General features: G+C 38.9%; 1 protein-coding gene across 1 annotated transcript in view; it reads right to left on the bottom strand.

Moving 5' to 3' along the window:
- Positions 1 to 281: 281 nt before the first annotated feature.
- Positions 282 to 17122, bottom strand: part of ARL15 (ADP ribosylation factor like GTPase 15) — a 460776-nt gene continuing 443935 nt past the window's right edge. The window contains exon 5 of the mRNA XM_023210547.3: positions 282 to 3089. Coding sequence (XP_023066315.1) covers positions 2937 to 3089 — 153 coding nt within the window. The 3' untranslated portion in view covers positions 282 to 2936. The remainder of the gene's footprint in view (positions 3090 to 17122) is intronic.

Below are 17122 nucleotides of genomic sequence, written 5' to 3'. Positions count from 1 at the left end.
ATAATATCTTGAGACTGTTCACACACTCCGAAGGAACAGCTTCCATGAGAGTAAATTGCTGCTGAAGACAAACCAACTGGAAAAGATACTTGCTTTTTGTTTTGTTTTGTTTTTTTCTTTTAAGGTTTTCACAATGGCTTCAAAGGAAATGCGAATTAATCATGTGTTTTGGCCCCAGAGCAGCAGAACTTATTTTGGAGACAAACAGGCAACACAAACGTAAACGGAAATCTGGGACTCCCAAATGCTAAAGCTGAAAGGAGTTAGTCTGAAAACATCAATTCTACTCAGCGTTTATTTTTCATTTGAAGATAGTGGAAATCATAGAAATCATGGACAATACAAGTTGGTCTTGCCTGGCAAATGTCCACATGAATCTGTTGGCCTTTAAGTACAGGTACAGTAATTTTTAATAGAAAGACACGGCAACATGGCAGTTAATTAGCAACCAATACTGTCAACTACAGTGGATACAAAGTTTTACCATATAAATTAATTGCCATTACAAAAAGGCAACTGCTTTAGCTAAGAAGGTACAAAAACTGGAAACGTCCATAAATATAACAAGAAGCTAGGTGAAGAAATACATAACAGACTGTTTTTCCTGTATAATATTTGAATATGCAAACCAAGACACCTGTGGCACTTTACATGAAAGTAGGAATAGGACTTACACTCCCACCCCCAGCCATCCCACTCACCCCACCACCCACCCATCCCCACCCTTTCAGGCCCCACCCCACCCCCACGTGGATTTCCAAAACATGGCAAATTCTAGGGTTACAAGGACAGGATGCCTCGCGGAAGCAGCAAGACGGCGAGCTCCGACCTGCTAGACAAAGAGGGAGCCTTATTGACAGTTGTAAAGCATTAGGCGTCAGACAGAAACTTGTCAAAAACAGCTGTTGTTGGGCACTGATTGATAATGTTTTCATTCTGACGGCTGAGACGCCGCAGACAGTCGTGGGTCTGAGGAGAGGCCCATCACTGGCGCACACATGAACACACACGCACAGACCACGGGAAGCCATTTAACAGATGGCTTAGGAGCACTCAGCCACGGTGTCTTAAAAAGACAACATTCTACAGTTAATGAACTTGCAGGGAAAGCAAGGCCTAATAATCATTTATTTCTCATAGAAGGTGAGCACAACAGGACAAAATAAAAACAGGAATTGTGTAACTGGTCATCGGAATAAAAGTTTTGTGCTGCTCACGGATTACACAGTGTTAAAAATATTCAAGGATGCTGCAGACAAAATTGTATACGAATCACTATGGATCCTTCCTGATTCATGGCACTAAAAAAAAAAAAAGCTTAAAGAAGTGTTTGATGTTTCAAAGTAATGATTTCATTACAATCTACTCACAAGATTAAACCACAAAAACTATATTTAAATGGCATTAAGGGTCTGAAGTCTATCTTTTGGAGAATTACCAGGTATTATGTCATTCTGTAATATAATGTGAGTCTGTGGTATTTGGGTATCAGTCTATTTTACTTAAAAGTTACAAACATAAAAAAAAAAGTTACAAACATGTTTTTATCACTCGTGTAGGGAGCAGTTTTTTTTTTTTTTTTTTTTTTTTTTTTTTTATCATTTGGCCACTTAGTATTTTAAGTGGTCAAAGTCTACAAAGTATGCCAAAGAATATTTCATCTATGAACCTCAATATGCATAGATTTTTTCCTGATTTAGAAAAGATCAAAGGTGCTAAACCTTAGCAAAACTGTACATTTATCCCTATGCAATTTTATAATTTAAATTAAATGGAAAAAAGCTAGTTCCAAAGACTGAATCTGAGTCCTAATATTATTTACTTGCTGCAGCCCCAGCACAATTTTAAGAGCACATTGAAACCCCTGAAAATAGAGGTTTATAATAGAAATACTGATAAACCTTTAACTACTAGAAGGCATTAACAGACTCCAATAAACTATAGTAGCATGTAATGAATGAGTATATAGATGATTCTGTCTTTGTTATCTTTGTCAAATTCATGCCAGCTTAAACCCTAACCAGTATAAATTCTACTTTTTCTGGCTGTTTTTAAAATTTTTATCTATTATTTTAAAAATTATTTTCTCTATTTTAATCAAACACTTGAAGTTTTTAGAAAAAGATACCTATGTTACATTGCAGCTTGACTTTATGCAGGCTCATCTTTCCATTAAAAAGTATTTGAAGACTCGACTCAGTCAAATGCAGTCTGTGATGCATGCATTGTACCTAAGTTTCCTCTAACTGCTCTCAGAAACTGAAACAATGTCTTTGCTCTTAAAAGAGAGGAGACTTCAGATATAATCAAGAAAACATTATGCAACTTGTCCCTAAGCTCCTCAGAGCTAATTTTACTATGGCAGGATATTCCTTCTTGATAAGGGGATTAATTAAGTTTTTGATGCTCACTTTTCTCTCATAGTCTATAAGTTCAGTATACAAAAAATAATAATGATAATAATAAAAGTAAGATAAAACAAAACACCCAAGAGATCTTGAAAATAATATACATATTTTGTGGAGTCCCAGTCACATAATACTCCACTCTCAAACCCAGAAAAAAGGATCAAGGTCTTGTGAGTCTTTTTGAGTTCTTCAAAAGGGATTTGATTTCCATAAGCCATGAATTCCATCCGTTTTAGCATAGAGTATAGAAGAGATGCTTAGAACAACAGAAGGAAGAGACATGCGGTGAAGATAATTAGTGGTAAACAGAGAATAAATTCTCTCTCAGTAGTGTGTGCTTGACGTTAATGCCGATGATAATTCATCTGATCTACAGAATATTCACTTTAATAGAGAGATGAGAGTCTGAAATGACCAGAGAAAAATAGATACTGAAGCCAATATAGTCTTGATACCAAAATAAAATTAAAATGAGAAACTAACATGGTAGGTTCAAGGCCTTTGGGAGCCTGTTTTCTTTGCCAGATTTCACATTCTTATAGCTTCATGGTCTTTTTCTTCTAACAAATTAATCAGCTGAGAGAAGCTGTCTTTCAGTGCATCCATGTCGTCCAATGAGCAGGGCTGTAGAATCCAGCGTTTTCCACGTGCAAGTGGTTCAAGTTCAAAATATTTTTTGATCTTAAGAGGAAAAAATAAAGATAAATAGGTTATTAATCATATCAGAAACTTTCTCATATCAAAATTCTGAGGGATAAAGTAGGGGAATTTTAAGGTGGAATTTATATGAACTGTGATGCCTACGACTTTGCAGCGTGGATGTCTGTTCACAGCTGTTGTTATAATGTGGGTTACATATTGTGACCTGGGAGTGTTTTCTTTAGAGGTGAATGATCTGCATGCAAGCCACCATTCCACCCATACATTTAGCAGCATGGGAGGTCTGATGAAGTCGGAGAAAAAATTATTTGCACTACGGCACTAGGTAAGATACACTGCAGATATCAAAAGATTCAATTTAATCAAAATAATTAGCAGAGTAGCTTTCACTATCTCACCTTGCCGACTTATTAAATTGGTGACGACTCACAGTATGTACTATATTGGTTACTCAAGACTCAATTATTTTGACCATCAAGCACATAACAAAACAAGAATCTAATTTAAATAATCTTTTTCTCTTTCTCTCTTAAATTTCTAGAATCTGTTTCTGGGACATGATAGCGTGTTTTCTAGGAAAGGATAGAAACTGTGTGTATGTATGTTTGTATGTATATACAAACTTACATAAATTTACATATATGAATACAATCGTCTAGTTTTTTTTTTTTTTTTTTTTTTTTTTCAGTCCTGAATTTTCTGGGACGGAAAAATCAAGAACTTATAACAGGTATGTGCTTAAAAACCTGTTCAATTAATAACCAGTCGGCCGGGTGTGGTGGCTCATGCCTGTAATCTCAGCATTTTGGGAGGCCGAGACGGGTGGATCACGAGGTCAGAAGATCGAGACCATCCTGGCTAACAGGGTGAAACCCCATCTCTACTAAAAAAAATACAAAAAATTTAGCCGGGTGTGGTGGTGAGCGTCTGTAGTCCCAGCTACTTGGGAGGCTGAGGCAGGAGAATGGCATGAACCTGGGAGGTGGAGCTTGCAGTGAGCCGAGATCGTGCCACTGCACTACAGCCTGGGCGACAGAGTGAGACTCTGTCTCAAAATAAAATAAAATAAAATAAAATAAAATAAAATAAAATAAAATAAAATAAAATAAATAAAAAAATAAAAAATAAAAAGTCACAAGTCACTCTTATTATATTGGCCAGCATATTGACTAATGGCATTTAGTATTACCAATTCCTGGCTGTGAATAAGTAGGAAATTATTATGGCTTCTAGAAGCATTGATGATCTTCTCTCAAAAGGTATCATAAAACACAAAATTCAGGTAGCTCCCCACTCATACACACTGTATCATACAAAACTAGAACATTATATTTATTGGCCAGCAAGGTTTTACACAACATCAAACACAGTCAGTAGCAACATCAAAAGAGACACTGTTCAAAGATGCTCTTGGCTAGCAAATTTCATTCAATCTCATGTGTCATGAAAAATTCCAGTGTCTTACCTTAGTCAATACTTGACCTAGAAAAAAAAGTATCTCCAGTTTAAATGCCATTCTCAAATACAGTTTTATTTTGCCAGTACCAGTGCAGACTACTGTTTGTTGACAGTAGAAATATGCCATCCAAATTGGTATTAATATGTTTGTACATTTTTTCATATAAGCCAGAAGACATATATCTCTCTATATAAGAAATACTAAGCCATTATGCTAATTTAGGAACCAGAAATATGCTAACATTTTATAGTTCAAGTGTGTCCAAAAAGCCTTCTTATCAATGTCTGCAAGTTCATAATAAACACTAATTTTCAAAAAAACCTGTGAGAATTACAAGATCCTCATTAATTCTGATTCTGAAGATTATGAGCATCTCATTTGCAGATCAGAAAATGGGAACACAACTTCAGAACAATTTTTTGCCCAAGGTATTTTATAAATCATGTTAAGAGGATTCTTTTTTCTTTTTTTTTTTTTAAGATAGGGTCTCTCTCTGTCACCCAGGCTGGGGTGCAATGGTATGAACACAGCTCACTGCAGCCTGGACCTCCCAGGCTTGGGCGATTCTGCCGCCTCAGTCTCCCGAGTAGCTGGGACCATAAGTGCATGCCACAACACCTGGATAATTTTTTAAAAATCTTCTGTAGAGGTGGGGTCTAACCGTGTTGCCTAGGGTGGTCTTGAACTCCTAAGCTCAGGAGCTTCTGCCACCTCAGCCTCCAAAAGTGTTGGGATTATAGGTGTGAGCTACCATGCCCAGCTTTAAGAGAATTCTTGCTTACTGAAAACACAAACTCCATTCTTTTAGCTTGTTTTCTTTAGGGCACTGAAAACAATTGACATCCAAGACAATCTGAAATTCCTGGTGCAAAGACCAGTATCAGGGACCAACCCAACCCTGCAGAGGGAAGAACTGCCAGTTAGCTGAGCAGGGGGCCATTGGCCAACAGGGGAAAAAAGAGTAGGGAGGAGGGACTGGTAGGGAACCCTGGCTAAGTCCACCCTTGGAAGGAGGTGGGGGCTGCTCCAAAGAGCTGAAAATCAGAGCTGTTGGTCTTGTTGCTTCTGCCACAAAGTAAGGCTGCAGGTTGTATCACCAAGCTCAGAAATTGGGACCACTGTGCTTACGATGCAATCTAGTATTTGATCAATAATGCTTCCCATCAGATGAAGTATGCAACATCCAAAATCTACTACATAAAGGAAGTTGTGCCCTTGCTACATTTTATAAACCCAAATCCAAAAGGACAGCATTATAAGTTGCTAATGACTGAGAAAAGGGCTGGTCATAAGAAATTCAATAATATTAAAATAATAATTGATAATAATAACAGGAAGGCATCTCATTAACAATACTTCCTCTGAGTGGTTAATTTAAAAATCATACAGAATTGATCCTGGTAGCATATTTACAGTTAATTTGAAAACAATGTTGGATTAAAATAATCACAAAGTATATCAGTAACATGTGATATTTTACAATACCTACCAGACACAAAACAGTGAAGTTTAGCTATCTGTTAAAGGTTGGTTTCTAGGCAACTGAAAATATAGTCTATCATACAGGCACACATGGAAGATAATACAGATGTCTAAAGGTAGACATGCTTCAGAAGTTGTTCCTGCTGAATACTAAACATGAGAACAAAGTGGAAGTTACAATGACAGAGTGGTCATCAGATAAAGGGGCCTAGTGGTGTTAAGCCGACAAATATGGCTGGGTAACTCGAGATTTTCAGATCCATAACCTAAGTGGGTATCTAACGCTGCCATATTCACTCCACTGGCATCCACAGGATTCCACACAACTCTACATTTATGATATCAATTTATAAACAAGTTTTGCCATTTCACTAACATTTAAGTACAGTGAGTGACTGTTGCTGGAACATTTATTAGCTTTTCATTACTTGGAATTTCATGTTTCTAAAAACAAATACTGTGGTACAGAGAGGAGAAGATGAGGACTTTATGTTCTAATTCTGACTTTTTTTAGCATGACTTTTTTTTTTTTTTTTTTGACAGAGTTTCACTCTTGTTGCCCAGGCTGAAGTGCAATGGAGCAGTCTCGGCTCACTGCAACCTCTGCCTCCTGGGTTCAAGTGATTCTCCTGTCTCAGCTTCCCAAGAAGCTGAGATTACAGGTGCCTGCCACCAGGCCCAGCTAATTTCCGTATTTTTAGTAGAGACGGGGTTTTACCATGTTGGCCAGGCTGGTCTTGAACTCTTGACCTCAGGACAATCTACCAACCTTGGCCTTCCAAAGTGCTAGGATTACAGGCCCAAGCCGCCATGCCTGGCCTAGGATAACATTTTTATTTTGTTATCTTACATTGATCTGATCTGAACTTCAAATTTTACTTTCCCTATATGATTACAGTAACAATTACAGTCACATTTGAATTGTTCACCATTGCTTTTTTGTCTTTATATATGTTGATGTATACGTTTTAAAGAATAGTGTTTAACTTTGAACAACATAAGTCATATACTTAACATCTGACATTATTATTAAGGTTTAAAAAAAAAAAAACTGCCTGTGATGCAAGGATCTATTTTTTATGATGGACATACATTTTTTTAAGGTCATTTACTTATCAAAATGAACATTTTAAAAATGACTGAAGAGAACATGAACCTAAGTCTTTTGACTACTTTATCTGTTGCTGAACTAGCATGGGTAAGTGAAAACTTCTTGAATAAGGAGATAGTGATTGTTTCACATTGGCCTTTGGAGATGGCACTTGGGAGAATGACATCAGAATACAGCTGTCTGACAACCTGTGGTCATTTAGCTATTTTCAGGATAGCCACAGAGAGTGGGCATTTATTAGTAGCCATGTGTCCACCCTAGAGATAGGAAAACAAAGCTACCACCAGCAGCCAACCTATTTTAGCCCTGTCACCAGAGCCTTTCTCCACTCATGCCACTGCCGGCTGATTGGCATGACTGCATTCCATTATTCACACATCGCATTTACTGTAAAGTCCCAATATAACAGAGACAACTCGGCACCATCTCACTGTTGCTAATGTTTGTAGCAGCTGTTAAACCTGAGAGACGTTACATAGCACCGGAGACCCACTCGTTGGGTAGGAGATGTCCTTTCTGTTTCCTTGAGTAGTGAAATCACAGTATCATCCTTTCCTAGTTCCAGGATCTCTAATGGGGTAACGATGCTCTCTGATTTCCCTATCATGCCCTCACTTGAGATTCAAAATTTTGACTTTCAGTTCTTGCCAACTTGGTGTGACTAAATTTCTAGAAGGCATGTGAACAGTTTTGAACTTCAATAACAGGTCTTTCCTTTTTAAAAACCTACAAACTTCATTTTATTTCTAATGGTAGGCTGCTTGTTTTTCCTCTGCTTGTTATTAAACCAGTAGTGTGTGCCCAGAGTTGACCTAGTTTTTCTGTAAGCACTCTGGGGAGCAGGGGGACAGAGCAGTCCAGGAAGGGTTTACTTAGTGTTTGTGTGTGAAAGAGAGTCAGGTTCTCAGCTCAGATATTTATAAACAGAGCTTTGACCCACAAGAACGTGTTGTGAGACATGGAGAGCCAGGGTGTGTGACAGTTCCTTACTGCGTGGGACTCTGCTCTGCATCATAGAATACACCACCCCTAGTTCTACTGAGTTAAATGCCATTGGCAACAACCAGTCATTGCTAAAACTGAAAACAACCTGCACCCTCCCAAGCCCAACACATTCCCTGGGGGGTCCTGTCCGTTGGGAACTGCTGCTCTTGCCATGTGAAATACAGGTACCTCTCCCCCTGTATGGGGCCATTAGCTTATTTTTTCTGCATAGTCACCACTGCAGATGGCAGCTGGATATCTGCTTTCCCACTCTCCCCCAGATGCCCCGCTACACACAATGCCTATGTTCCCTCTGTGAAAAACTAGTGGATTATAACTGACCCTTCTAAAGCCTGCGAGGCAGTTGTGGTGGGGTCAGGATCTATCTAAGGAGCTTTGGAAAGTTTTGACCTAAAAGTTGGCTTCCCATAACTTCATTCACTCAGCTGCTCTGTCCCGAATGAGACTGTGGAGAGTGTGGGAAGGCAGCTCGGGTGCCAGCACTCCAGGTGCCAACAAACGGGGCTCCACTGAGGACAGGATGCTGCAAACTGAAAACAAAACAACAACCGCAATGGCCTGAGAAGAGCACTGTCCTCATCATTTGTATTATAAGAGTACAAGGTTTCCCCCCCCCTTGGCTTTTTAGTGATCATAAAAGACTGTTTAATACTGCACAGTTTACTAAGGGCTTTTTCACTTATTTATAGCACTTGGACTTACTTCCACTGGAAGGCAGAAAAGCAATGGATTCGAGGAAAGAGGGATATGATTACTTAGACTAGTTCTTAAATCACAGAACTCAATTTGAATAAAAAGTATCTGGATAGAAGACTATCAAAATAAACTTTAAAAATAAAGGCACATTCTTTCCCCATCTCTGGAAAAGGAACCAGGTCTCATGAAGGAGTCTAGGCTGACAACTTTAGCTCCTTCAAACTGATAGTGATAAGTCAGCTAATGAAGATGACTGAGTGAGATATCAAACCAAATACAAAAGGCCAGGAAAAAGAAGTACAATTGTGGGATGTGGCAGGGAGAAGAGAAAGCTGGAAGATGATACAAGAGAACCTGACTGTTAACTGTCTCGAACCACGTGCAGCTATTACTGCTTTCTTGTAAGATTAAATACACAGTGTCCATTGCATAGCCTGTATTTTTCAGAGATCTATAGGAATCATGGTTTTGAGATGGATTCACATTGTTCTGTTATTTATTATTATTATTATTATTATTATTTTAATTTAAGAAATAGGCCCTTGCTCTGTCACCCAGGCTAGAGTACAGTGGCACAATCATAGCTCACTTCAGCTTCGAACTCCTGGGCTCAGGCAATCCTCCCAGCTGGGACTACAGGAGTGTGCCATTATGCCCAGCTAATTTATTTTTTATTTTTTGTAGAGACATTATCTCATTTTTTTCAGGCTGGTCTTGAACTCCTGGCTTTAAGTGATCCTCCTGCCTTGGGTTCCAAAATGCTGGAATGACAGGTATGAGCTACTGTGCCCTGCCTATACTGGTTTTAAACTCTCTGGTAAATGTATAGTCTTGTTCCAATTAATAGGATGCCAAAAGAGACTGAATGGAGGCAAAATTTTGTAAGACCTTTTCCATGACTGTTACAAAGAGAATGGGACTTTCCTTGTCTATGTCCTAGCACCTTTCTTTAATCACTAGAGTAGATAGACCTATTGTGTGAACATGTCACATTGGGGGAAAATACTTGCATTGAAATTTTTCTCAGTGGTATGGTGGGGTCCACTGATACAGGGCTGGCAATAGCTGATTGTGTGCTTTCTCCTTCCAACTCCGGGTACATGGATGTCAAATTGTACAAGTCATGAACGTGGCCATGGTTTGAGTATTTATACCATAGAAACCTGCGAGTACAACAAATCAGGACTTTTTTTCTTTTTAAAGAATTACATTTAGGCTGGGCATGGTGGCTCACGTCTGTAATCTTAGCACTTTGGGAGGCCGAGGCGGGGCACATCACGAGGTCAGGAGATCGAGACCACCGTGGCTAACATGGTGAAACCTTGTCTCTACTAAAAATACAAAAAAATTAGCCGGGCGTGGTGGCGGGTGCCTGTAGTCTCAGCTACTTGGGAGGCTGAGGCAGGAGAATGGCGTGAATCTGGGAGGCGGAGCTTGCAGTGAGCCGAGATAACACCACTGTGCTCCAGCCTGGGCAACAAAGCCAGACTCCGTCTCAAAAAAAAAAAAAAAAAAAAAAAAAGTTACATTTACCATCACACTACTGAGTGTATACATTTTGTATGTGTATTTGCAAAAGGGCCCTCCCGCTTTGCTGCCTTCATTACAGAGGCTCATGAAACCGGCTTAACTGGGTAACCTTCAACAAAGTCAGAGAAAGCCATGCCCATGCCATGGCTTCAGGACAGGGTCTGGAGATAAAGTGGCAGGGCATCATTAAGATTCTTCAGAGTGCATTCTTGGCAGCTTGTTCAAAGAAAGGTTAGTTTAGAGAGCAGCACCAGCTGTTCCTCTTTTCATTGCAGGATTTTGAAATCCTTAGAAAGGTACTAAATATGTCATTCAAGGCAGAAATAAATGATACAAATAAAAAACCAATTTGCCACAGTCCCCCAAATATTATAACACAGAATGGATATTATTTACTTTTTACTGAGTGCTTAATAAGGACCTGAAAATGATGACTTGATGTTAACTAATATCACAATAGTACTTTGGGAGTGCATATTTATTTCAAAAAGACAGTAAGTATAAAAGCATAGTTCTTATAAGATGCTTCTTTCTTAAGGATACTAAAGTTCAGTGCAGCCTACCTGAATAATTGAAAACCAGACAAATAACTGCAAGTAATCACCTGTAATTGAGCCTCGCTCTTACTATAAATCTTCTTCCCCAGTCAGTAACCTCTGCTATGTATAGGGTGTTATTTGTTGTGATGATAATTGTGTAGAAACCCAGTCTTCCAATGCATGGGAGAACTCAGTATGTCCCAGAATAGCCAAACAAAATGATCCCATTAGCTTTGGTGGTAGGACCTAGGATCTGGAAAACATTCTTGTTTTTGCTTAATCTGACTACCAGGAAGTATAGAGCAAACATGTCTTTTTTCTTCTAATTATTATTTTTGGTATACCTTAGGGGCTTGTTTTATTCTTCTATCCAAAACGCTGACTTGTAGATAACCACTGTGAGAGGCACAGTTATGTATGGGTGCTTCTTGCCTTCAGGGCCTAATGAAAGACATCCAGTATTCCCGTATCTGTACCCTTCTCTACTCCAGTTATTCTATCAGGCCCTCTACAGCCTGAGGGATTCCTGCATCCAGCCCTTTGCTCCAATGACTGCTTCCAACCCAAGGCTCCTCCATCCACAGGTGGAAAGGATCAGCCTATAAATACTCTCTCATCTTTTAAGACCAAGCTGACGTCCTCCTATCACCTCAAATGGATCGCTTATTATATAGAAGCAACTTTTGAATTATATAGGTGTCTTAGTCGCAGAGGCCATTGTTGGTTGCCTCCCCATCACCCAGGCACCATAAATTCCCTGTAAATAAAGTTTTATTAGAACTCAGCATACTCATTTATTTAAAGTATTATCTATGGCTGCTTTCACGCTACAGTGGCTAAGTTGAGTAATTGCCACAGAGATGGTATGTCCCACACGGCCTAGAATATTTACTACCTAGCCCTTTACAGAAAATAAAAAATCAACCCCTGGCCTAAAGCATTCTGCAGCCTTCTGCTTTGTCTAGCAGGGAGGCCCAAGGAGTGCTTGGGAGGAGCCTGGGGCATCAGGCTTCCTGTGCCTCAGTTTGACCTCAAATTGCTAGACTTCCTCTTCCCTGCTTTAGTTCACACTTTAGTGGGACAGAGGATTTAGGTTTTCCAGCTTGGCCGGGCTCCAGTTACGACTTCAGATGCTTTGAATTGTAGCCAAGCTGGCAGCAGGGTCATCTCTCATTAAAGAAAGCCATATTTTATTTCTTCTCTGTGTTTAGCCTGTGTTTCTTTCCTGTATGTAGAGACTTGTTAAAGACCACAAGAACAAGCCAGGGCAGAGGAAGTTTTCTTACCAACTCCCCTAGTACTGCTCCCCATTAGGCATGTGATCAGTGACCTGTTAGTTTGAGGCTTTTGGTGCCCTTGAGGATGACTTTTGGTGTACAGCAATACTAGTTATTGTTACTTTGCAGTTTTGAAAAGGAATATACAGTTTGTTAAATTTATAACATCTGAAGCCTAGCTTTTCCTCAAGTTTTTATGTTACACTTAAAAATTTTAATATTCTATCTACATAGCTTTTCAATTTTAACAATTACATTTATGGTGCCTTTGAATACTCTTTAGGTCCATTTATAAACTAAGTTCATTTTTAACTTCATTTTATAATTCCATTTGTAAGTTTAATATATTCAGTTTTCTTTTTAAGCATTTCAGCTGTTTAACAATCAACACATCCCCAAGTGGTTGAGAATCTTAAATTTTTTTTCCATGAATTTTATAAATTCAATGACTCTCAAGTTCTGGTACATTCTAAATTAGAATCACAAAGAGACTCTACCAGTTTGATCTATGTGTAACATATACTTCAAATGAAAGTATTAATACTGTGGGGTTAATTATTTTATCACTTTAATTTTAATTTTTAATTTTTTTTTTTTTGAGACAAGAGTCTTGCTCTGTCACCCAGGCTGGAGTGCCATGGCACCATGTCAGCTTGCTGCAACCTCCGCCTCCCGGGTTCCAATGATTCTCGTGCCTCAGCCAACCGAGTAGCTGGGCTTATAGGTGTGCACTGCCATGCCCCGCTAATTTTGGTATTTTTAGTAGAGACAGGCTTTTGCCGTGTTGGCTAGGCTGGTGTTGAACTCCTGACCTCAAGTGATCTGCCTGCCTCAGCCTCCCAAAGTGCTGGGATTACAGACGTGAGTCATGACGCCCAGCCTATTTAATCATTTTTATACTCTTAATGTTAAATCTTCCAGGGTAGAAAGGTAAATCTTCCTTTTTCATTAAGGAAACAATTTGCCATCCCAAATGAAAGGGGTTATAATTCCACGTAACTTGAGGTTCCTATCTAATTGAACTTGGGTTGGGATTGGTTTCCTTTTCTTCAGACGGAGTCTCGTTCTGTCGCCCAGGCTAGATTGCCATGGCGTGATCTCGGCTCCCTGCAAGCTCCGCCTCCCGTGTTCACGCCATTCTGCCGCAGTCTCCGGAGTAGCTCGGACTACAGGTGCCTGCCACCACGCCCGGCTAATTTTTTTTTTTTTTTTTTTTTTTTTTTGAGACCGAGTCTGGCTCTGTCGCCCAGGCCTGAGTGCAGTGGCGCGATCTCGGCTCACTGCAAGCTCCGCCTCCCGGGTTCACGCCATTCTCCTGCCTCAGCCTCCCGAGTAGCTGGGATTACAGGCGCCAGCCACCACACCCTGCTAATTTTTTGTATTTTTAGTAAGAGACCGGGTTTCACCGTGTTAGCCAGGATGTTCTGGATCTCCTGACCTCGTGATCCGCCCGCCTAGGCCTCCCAAAGTGCTGGGATTACAGGGGTGAGCCACTGCGCCCCGCCGGAACTTGGGCTGGTTTTCAATCAAAATTTTTGGGGATACTCATTGACAAGTCAGCCCTTTCAAAAAATAGTTGTTGTAACAACTCTTCGAAAACTTCGGTCTTCAAAGGGGGTTGTTTGCTGCTGGATACAAGTTATCATTACTTTCCTCACTGTCTACTCACAGAAGTGTTACTCCTGCCTAAGATTCTAGATAATTTCTTCCACTACTTGGTTGGACTTTATGTTTCTTTAGCACATGTTTTACTATCTTTCCATCTTGCTCTACAGATATTCCATTTTCTTTTACTGATAATTTGCATACTATAAAATTCATCCTTTTAAAGCATACAATTCAGTTGCTTTTAGCATATTCATAGGGTTGTGCAACCATCATCACCATCTAATTCTAGAACATTTCTGTCATCTAAAGAAAAACACCTGAACCATTAATAGTCATCCTCCAATTACGCTTTCCTTCAGCCTTTAGCAACCACTACTCTACTTTGTTTCTTTATGGATTTGCCTATTCTGGACATTTCATACAGATCAAATCATGTAATATGTGGTCTTTTGTGTCTAGCTTCTTTCACTTAACACAATGTTTTCAATGTTCTTCCACATTGTAGTATGTATCAGTACTTCATCCCTTTTTATGGCTGAATAATATTCCCCTGTGTGGATATATCCCATTTTGTTTATCCATTTATTGGTTGATGAACATTTAGGCTGGTTCTACTTTTTGGCTATTATAAATAATGCTGCTTTTTATGAGCAGTTTTGTGTAAACGCATGTTTTCATTTCTTTTGGGTATATATCTAGGGATGGAATTCCTGGGTCATGTGTTAAATCTATGTTGTCAAATGTTTTTCCTGCATTTGACATGATCTATTAGCATGACTGTATGATTGTTATCTTATAGTCTATTAATATAATGTGTTGCACTGATTTTTGTATGTTGAAACAACTTTATATCTTGAAATAAACTATGCTTGATTATCATATATATAATTCTCTTTTATATGTTGCTGGATTCATTTGTTAGTACAGTTGATCCTTGAACAACGTGGGGGTTGGGGTGTTGACAGTCACACAGTCGAAAATCCACATATAATTTTTAAGTCACCCAAAACTTAACTACTAATAGCCTACTGTTGACTGGAAACCTTGCCAATTACACATATTTTGTATATTATATGTATATTATATTATTATAATAAGGTAAGCTAGAGAAAACAAAATGTTATTAATAAAATAATAAGGAAGATAAAATACATGTGCTATTTATTAAGTAAAAGGGGATCATTATAAACTTCTTCACTGTCTTCATGTTAAGTAGGCTGAGGGGAGGAAGAAGAAGAGAGGTTGGTCTTGCTATCTCACAGGTGGCAGAGGCAGAAGAAAATCTGCATATAAGTGGACCCATACAGTTCAAACCCATGTTGTTCAAGGGTCAACTGTATTGGTTGAGAGAGTTTTGCATCTATATTCACAAGGAATATTGGTCTTTAACTTTTTTTGTAATGTCTTTGGTTTTGGTATATAGTAATCTTGGTTTTGTGGCATGAGTTGGGAAGCGTTCCCTCCTCTTCTATTTTTTGGAACTGCTTGAGAATTGGTAAAAATTCTTTAAACGTTTGGTAGAATTCAGCAGTGAAGCAAAGGTCCTGGGCTTTTCTGATGGGAAGGGTAATTCAATGTTTTTACTTGTTTTAGGTCTAATTTTGATTTCTGTTACTTCTTGAGTCAATTTCAGTAGTTTGTACCCTTCTAGGAATTTCTACATTTAATCTAGATTATCTAATTATTTGGCAAGCTTTTTTTTTTTTTTTTTTTTTTTTTATTGTATGCCTTCATAGTCCTTTAAATTTCTTTTTTTTGGTTTGGGTTCTGCCCGCCCCCTGCTCCCCCCTCACAACAGACCTCACTCTGTTGCCCAGGCTGGAGTACAGTGGCACTATCATTGCTCACTGCAGCCTCAATCTTCCAGGCTCAGGTGATCCTCCCACCTCAGCCTCCTGAGTAGTGAGGACCACAGGTGTGTACCACCATGCCTGGCTAATTTTTGTATTTTTTTTTGTAGAGATGGGGTTTCATCATGTTGCCCAGGCTGGTCTCGAACTCTTGGGCTGAAGCAATTCTCCTCTCTTGGCCTCCCAAAGTGCTGGGATTATAGGCATGAGCCACCGCACCCAGTCCCTTTTTATTTCTGCAAGGTTGGTATTTGTGTCTCTTCTTTCATTCCTAATTTTAGTAATTTAAGTTTCTTTCATTTTTGCTTTGTTAGTTGATTAAAGATTTGTCAAATTGGCTGGGCATGGTGGCTCACACCTGTAATCCCAGCACTTTGGGAGGCCGAGGCAGGTGGATAGCCTGAGGTCAGGACTTTGAGACATGGCCAACATGGTGAAACCCCATCTCTACTAAAAATACAAAAAATTAGCCAGGTGTGGTAGTGCACGCCTGTAATCTCAGCTACGTGGGAGGCTGGGGCAGGAGAATCACTTGAACTTGGGAGGCAGAGATTGCAGTGAGATGGGATCGTGCCACTGCACTGCAGCCTGGGTAACAGAGTGAAACTCTGTCTCAAAAAAAGATTTGTCAATTTTATTGATCTTTCAAAAAAACTAACTTTTGGTATTATTGACTTTCTCTATTGTTTTCCTAATTTCTATTTCACTTATTTCTAGTGTAATCTTTATTATATTCTTTCTTCTGTTTGTTTTGGTTTATTTTGCTCTTTTTTCCCCTACTTTCCTAAGGTTGAACAAACATTTAATTTTAATGGCATTTTAAGAGCATTCTGTTAGACCTTACTCTCATATATATTATTATGTTTCAATTTCTAGCTTTTTTGATTGATTCAAGCAAATGAAGTTCTATATTATTTTCCTTGTTTTCTTATCTGGCAGGGCTATACCTCTTATAGGTGTTAAAAATAAAATCCAGTTGGATTATGTCTCTCTCACATTTTGATTGTTTCCGTATTCACAAGAGTTAATGACATATTCCAAGTTACAACAAGAAAAAATGTAAATGATCTGTTTTTCAATCAGCAGATAGGACTCCTAACCTTACAAATCAGGAACAGAAGAGTCCTCCTTACTTTTTTCTTCCCTACATCTATTTATCCAATTCTACATTTTGGAGTCCACTTGTAGCAACCACTTCTAGTGACAAATTATGAGTAACTGAATGTTGATATTTAGTAGAATTAATTCAGCAACCCCTTCTAGTACCAAATTATCAGTAACTGAAGAGGCCCGTGGTTGACAGAAACAGAATGCCGAACTTAAACTGGCCTAAAAAGATGAAGAGGATTTATTTGTTTATAAAACTGAAATATCCCCTGTTACTGTGGGCCCACTGGATTCAGAAGTTCATAAGGTCATCAAAGCTGAGGTTCAGTTTCTAGGTAGTTTCTGCAGGATACAAATGCTGAAACATAGCTGATACATGAAGAAATAGCC

Source organism: Piliocolobus tephrosceles, chromosome 4, assembly GCF_002776525.5.
Source record: "Piliocolobus tephrosceles isolate RC106 chromosome 4, ASM277652v3, whole genome shotgun sequence".
In the NCBI taxonomy this organism is placed as follows: domain Eukaryota; kingdom Metazoa; phylum Chordata; class Mammalia; order Primates; family Cercopithecidae; genus Piliocolobus; species Piliocolobus tephrosceles.
Note: the sequence above shows the minus strand (reverse complement) of the source record. Positions and strands in the feature narration are given on the sequence as shown.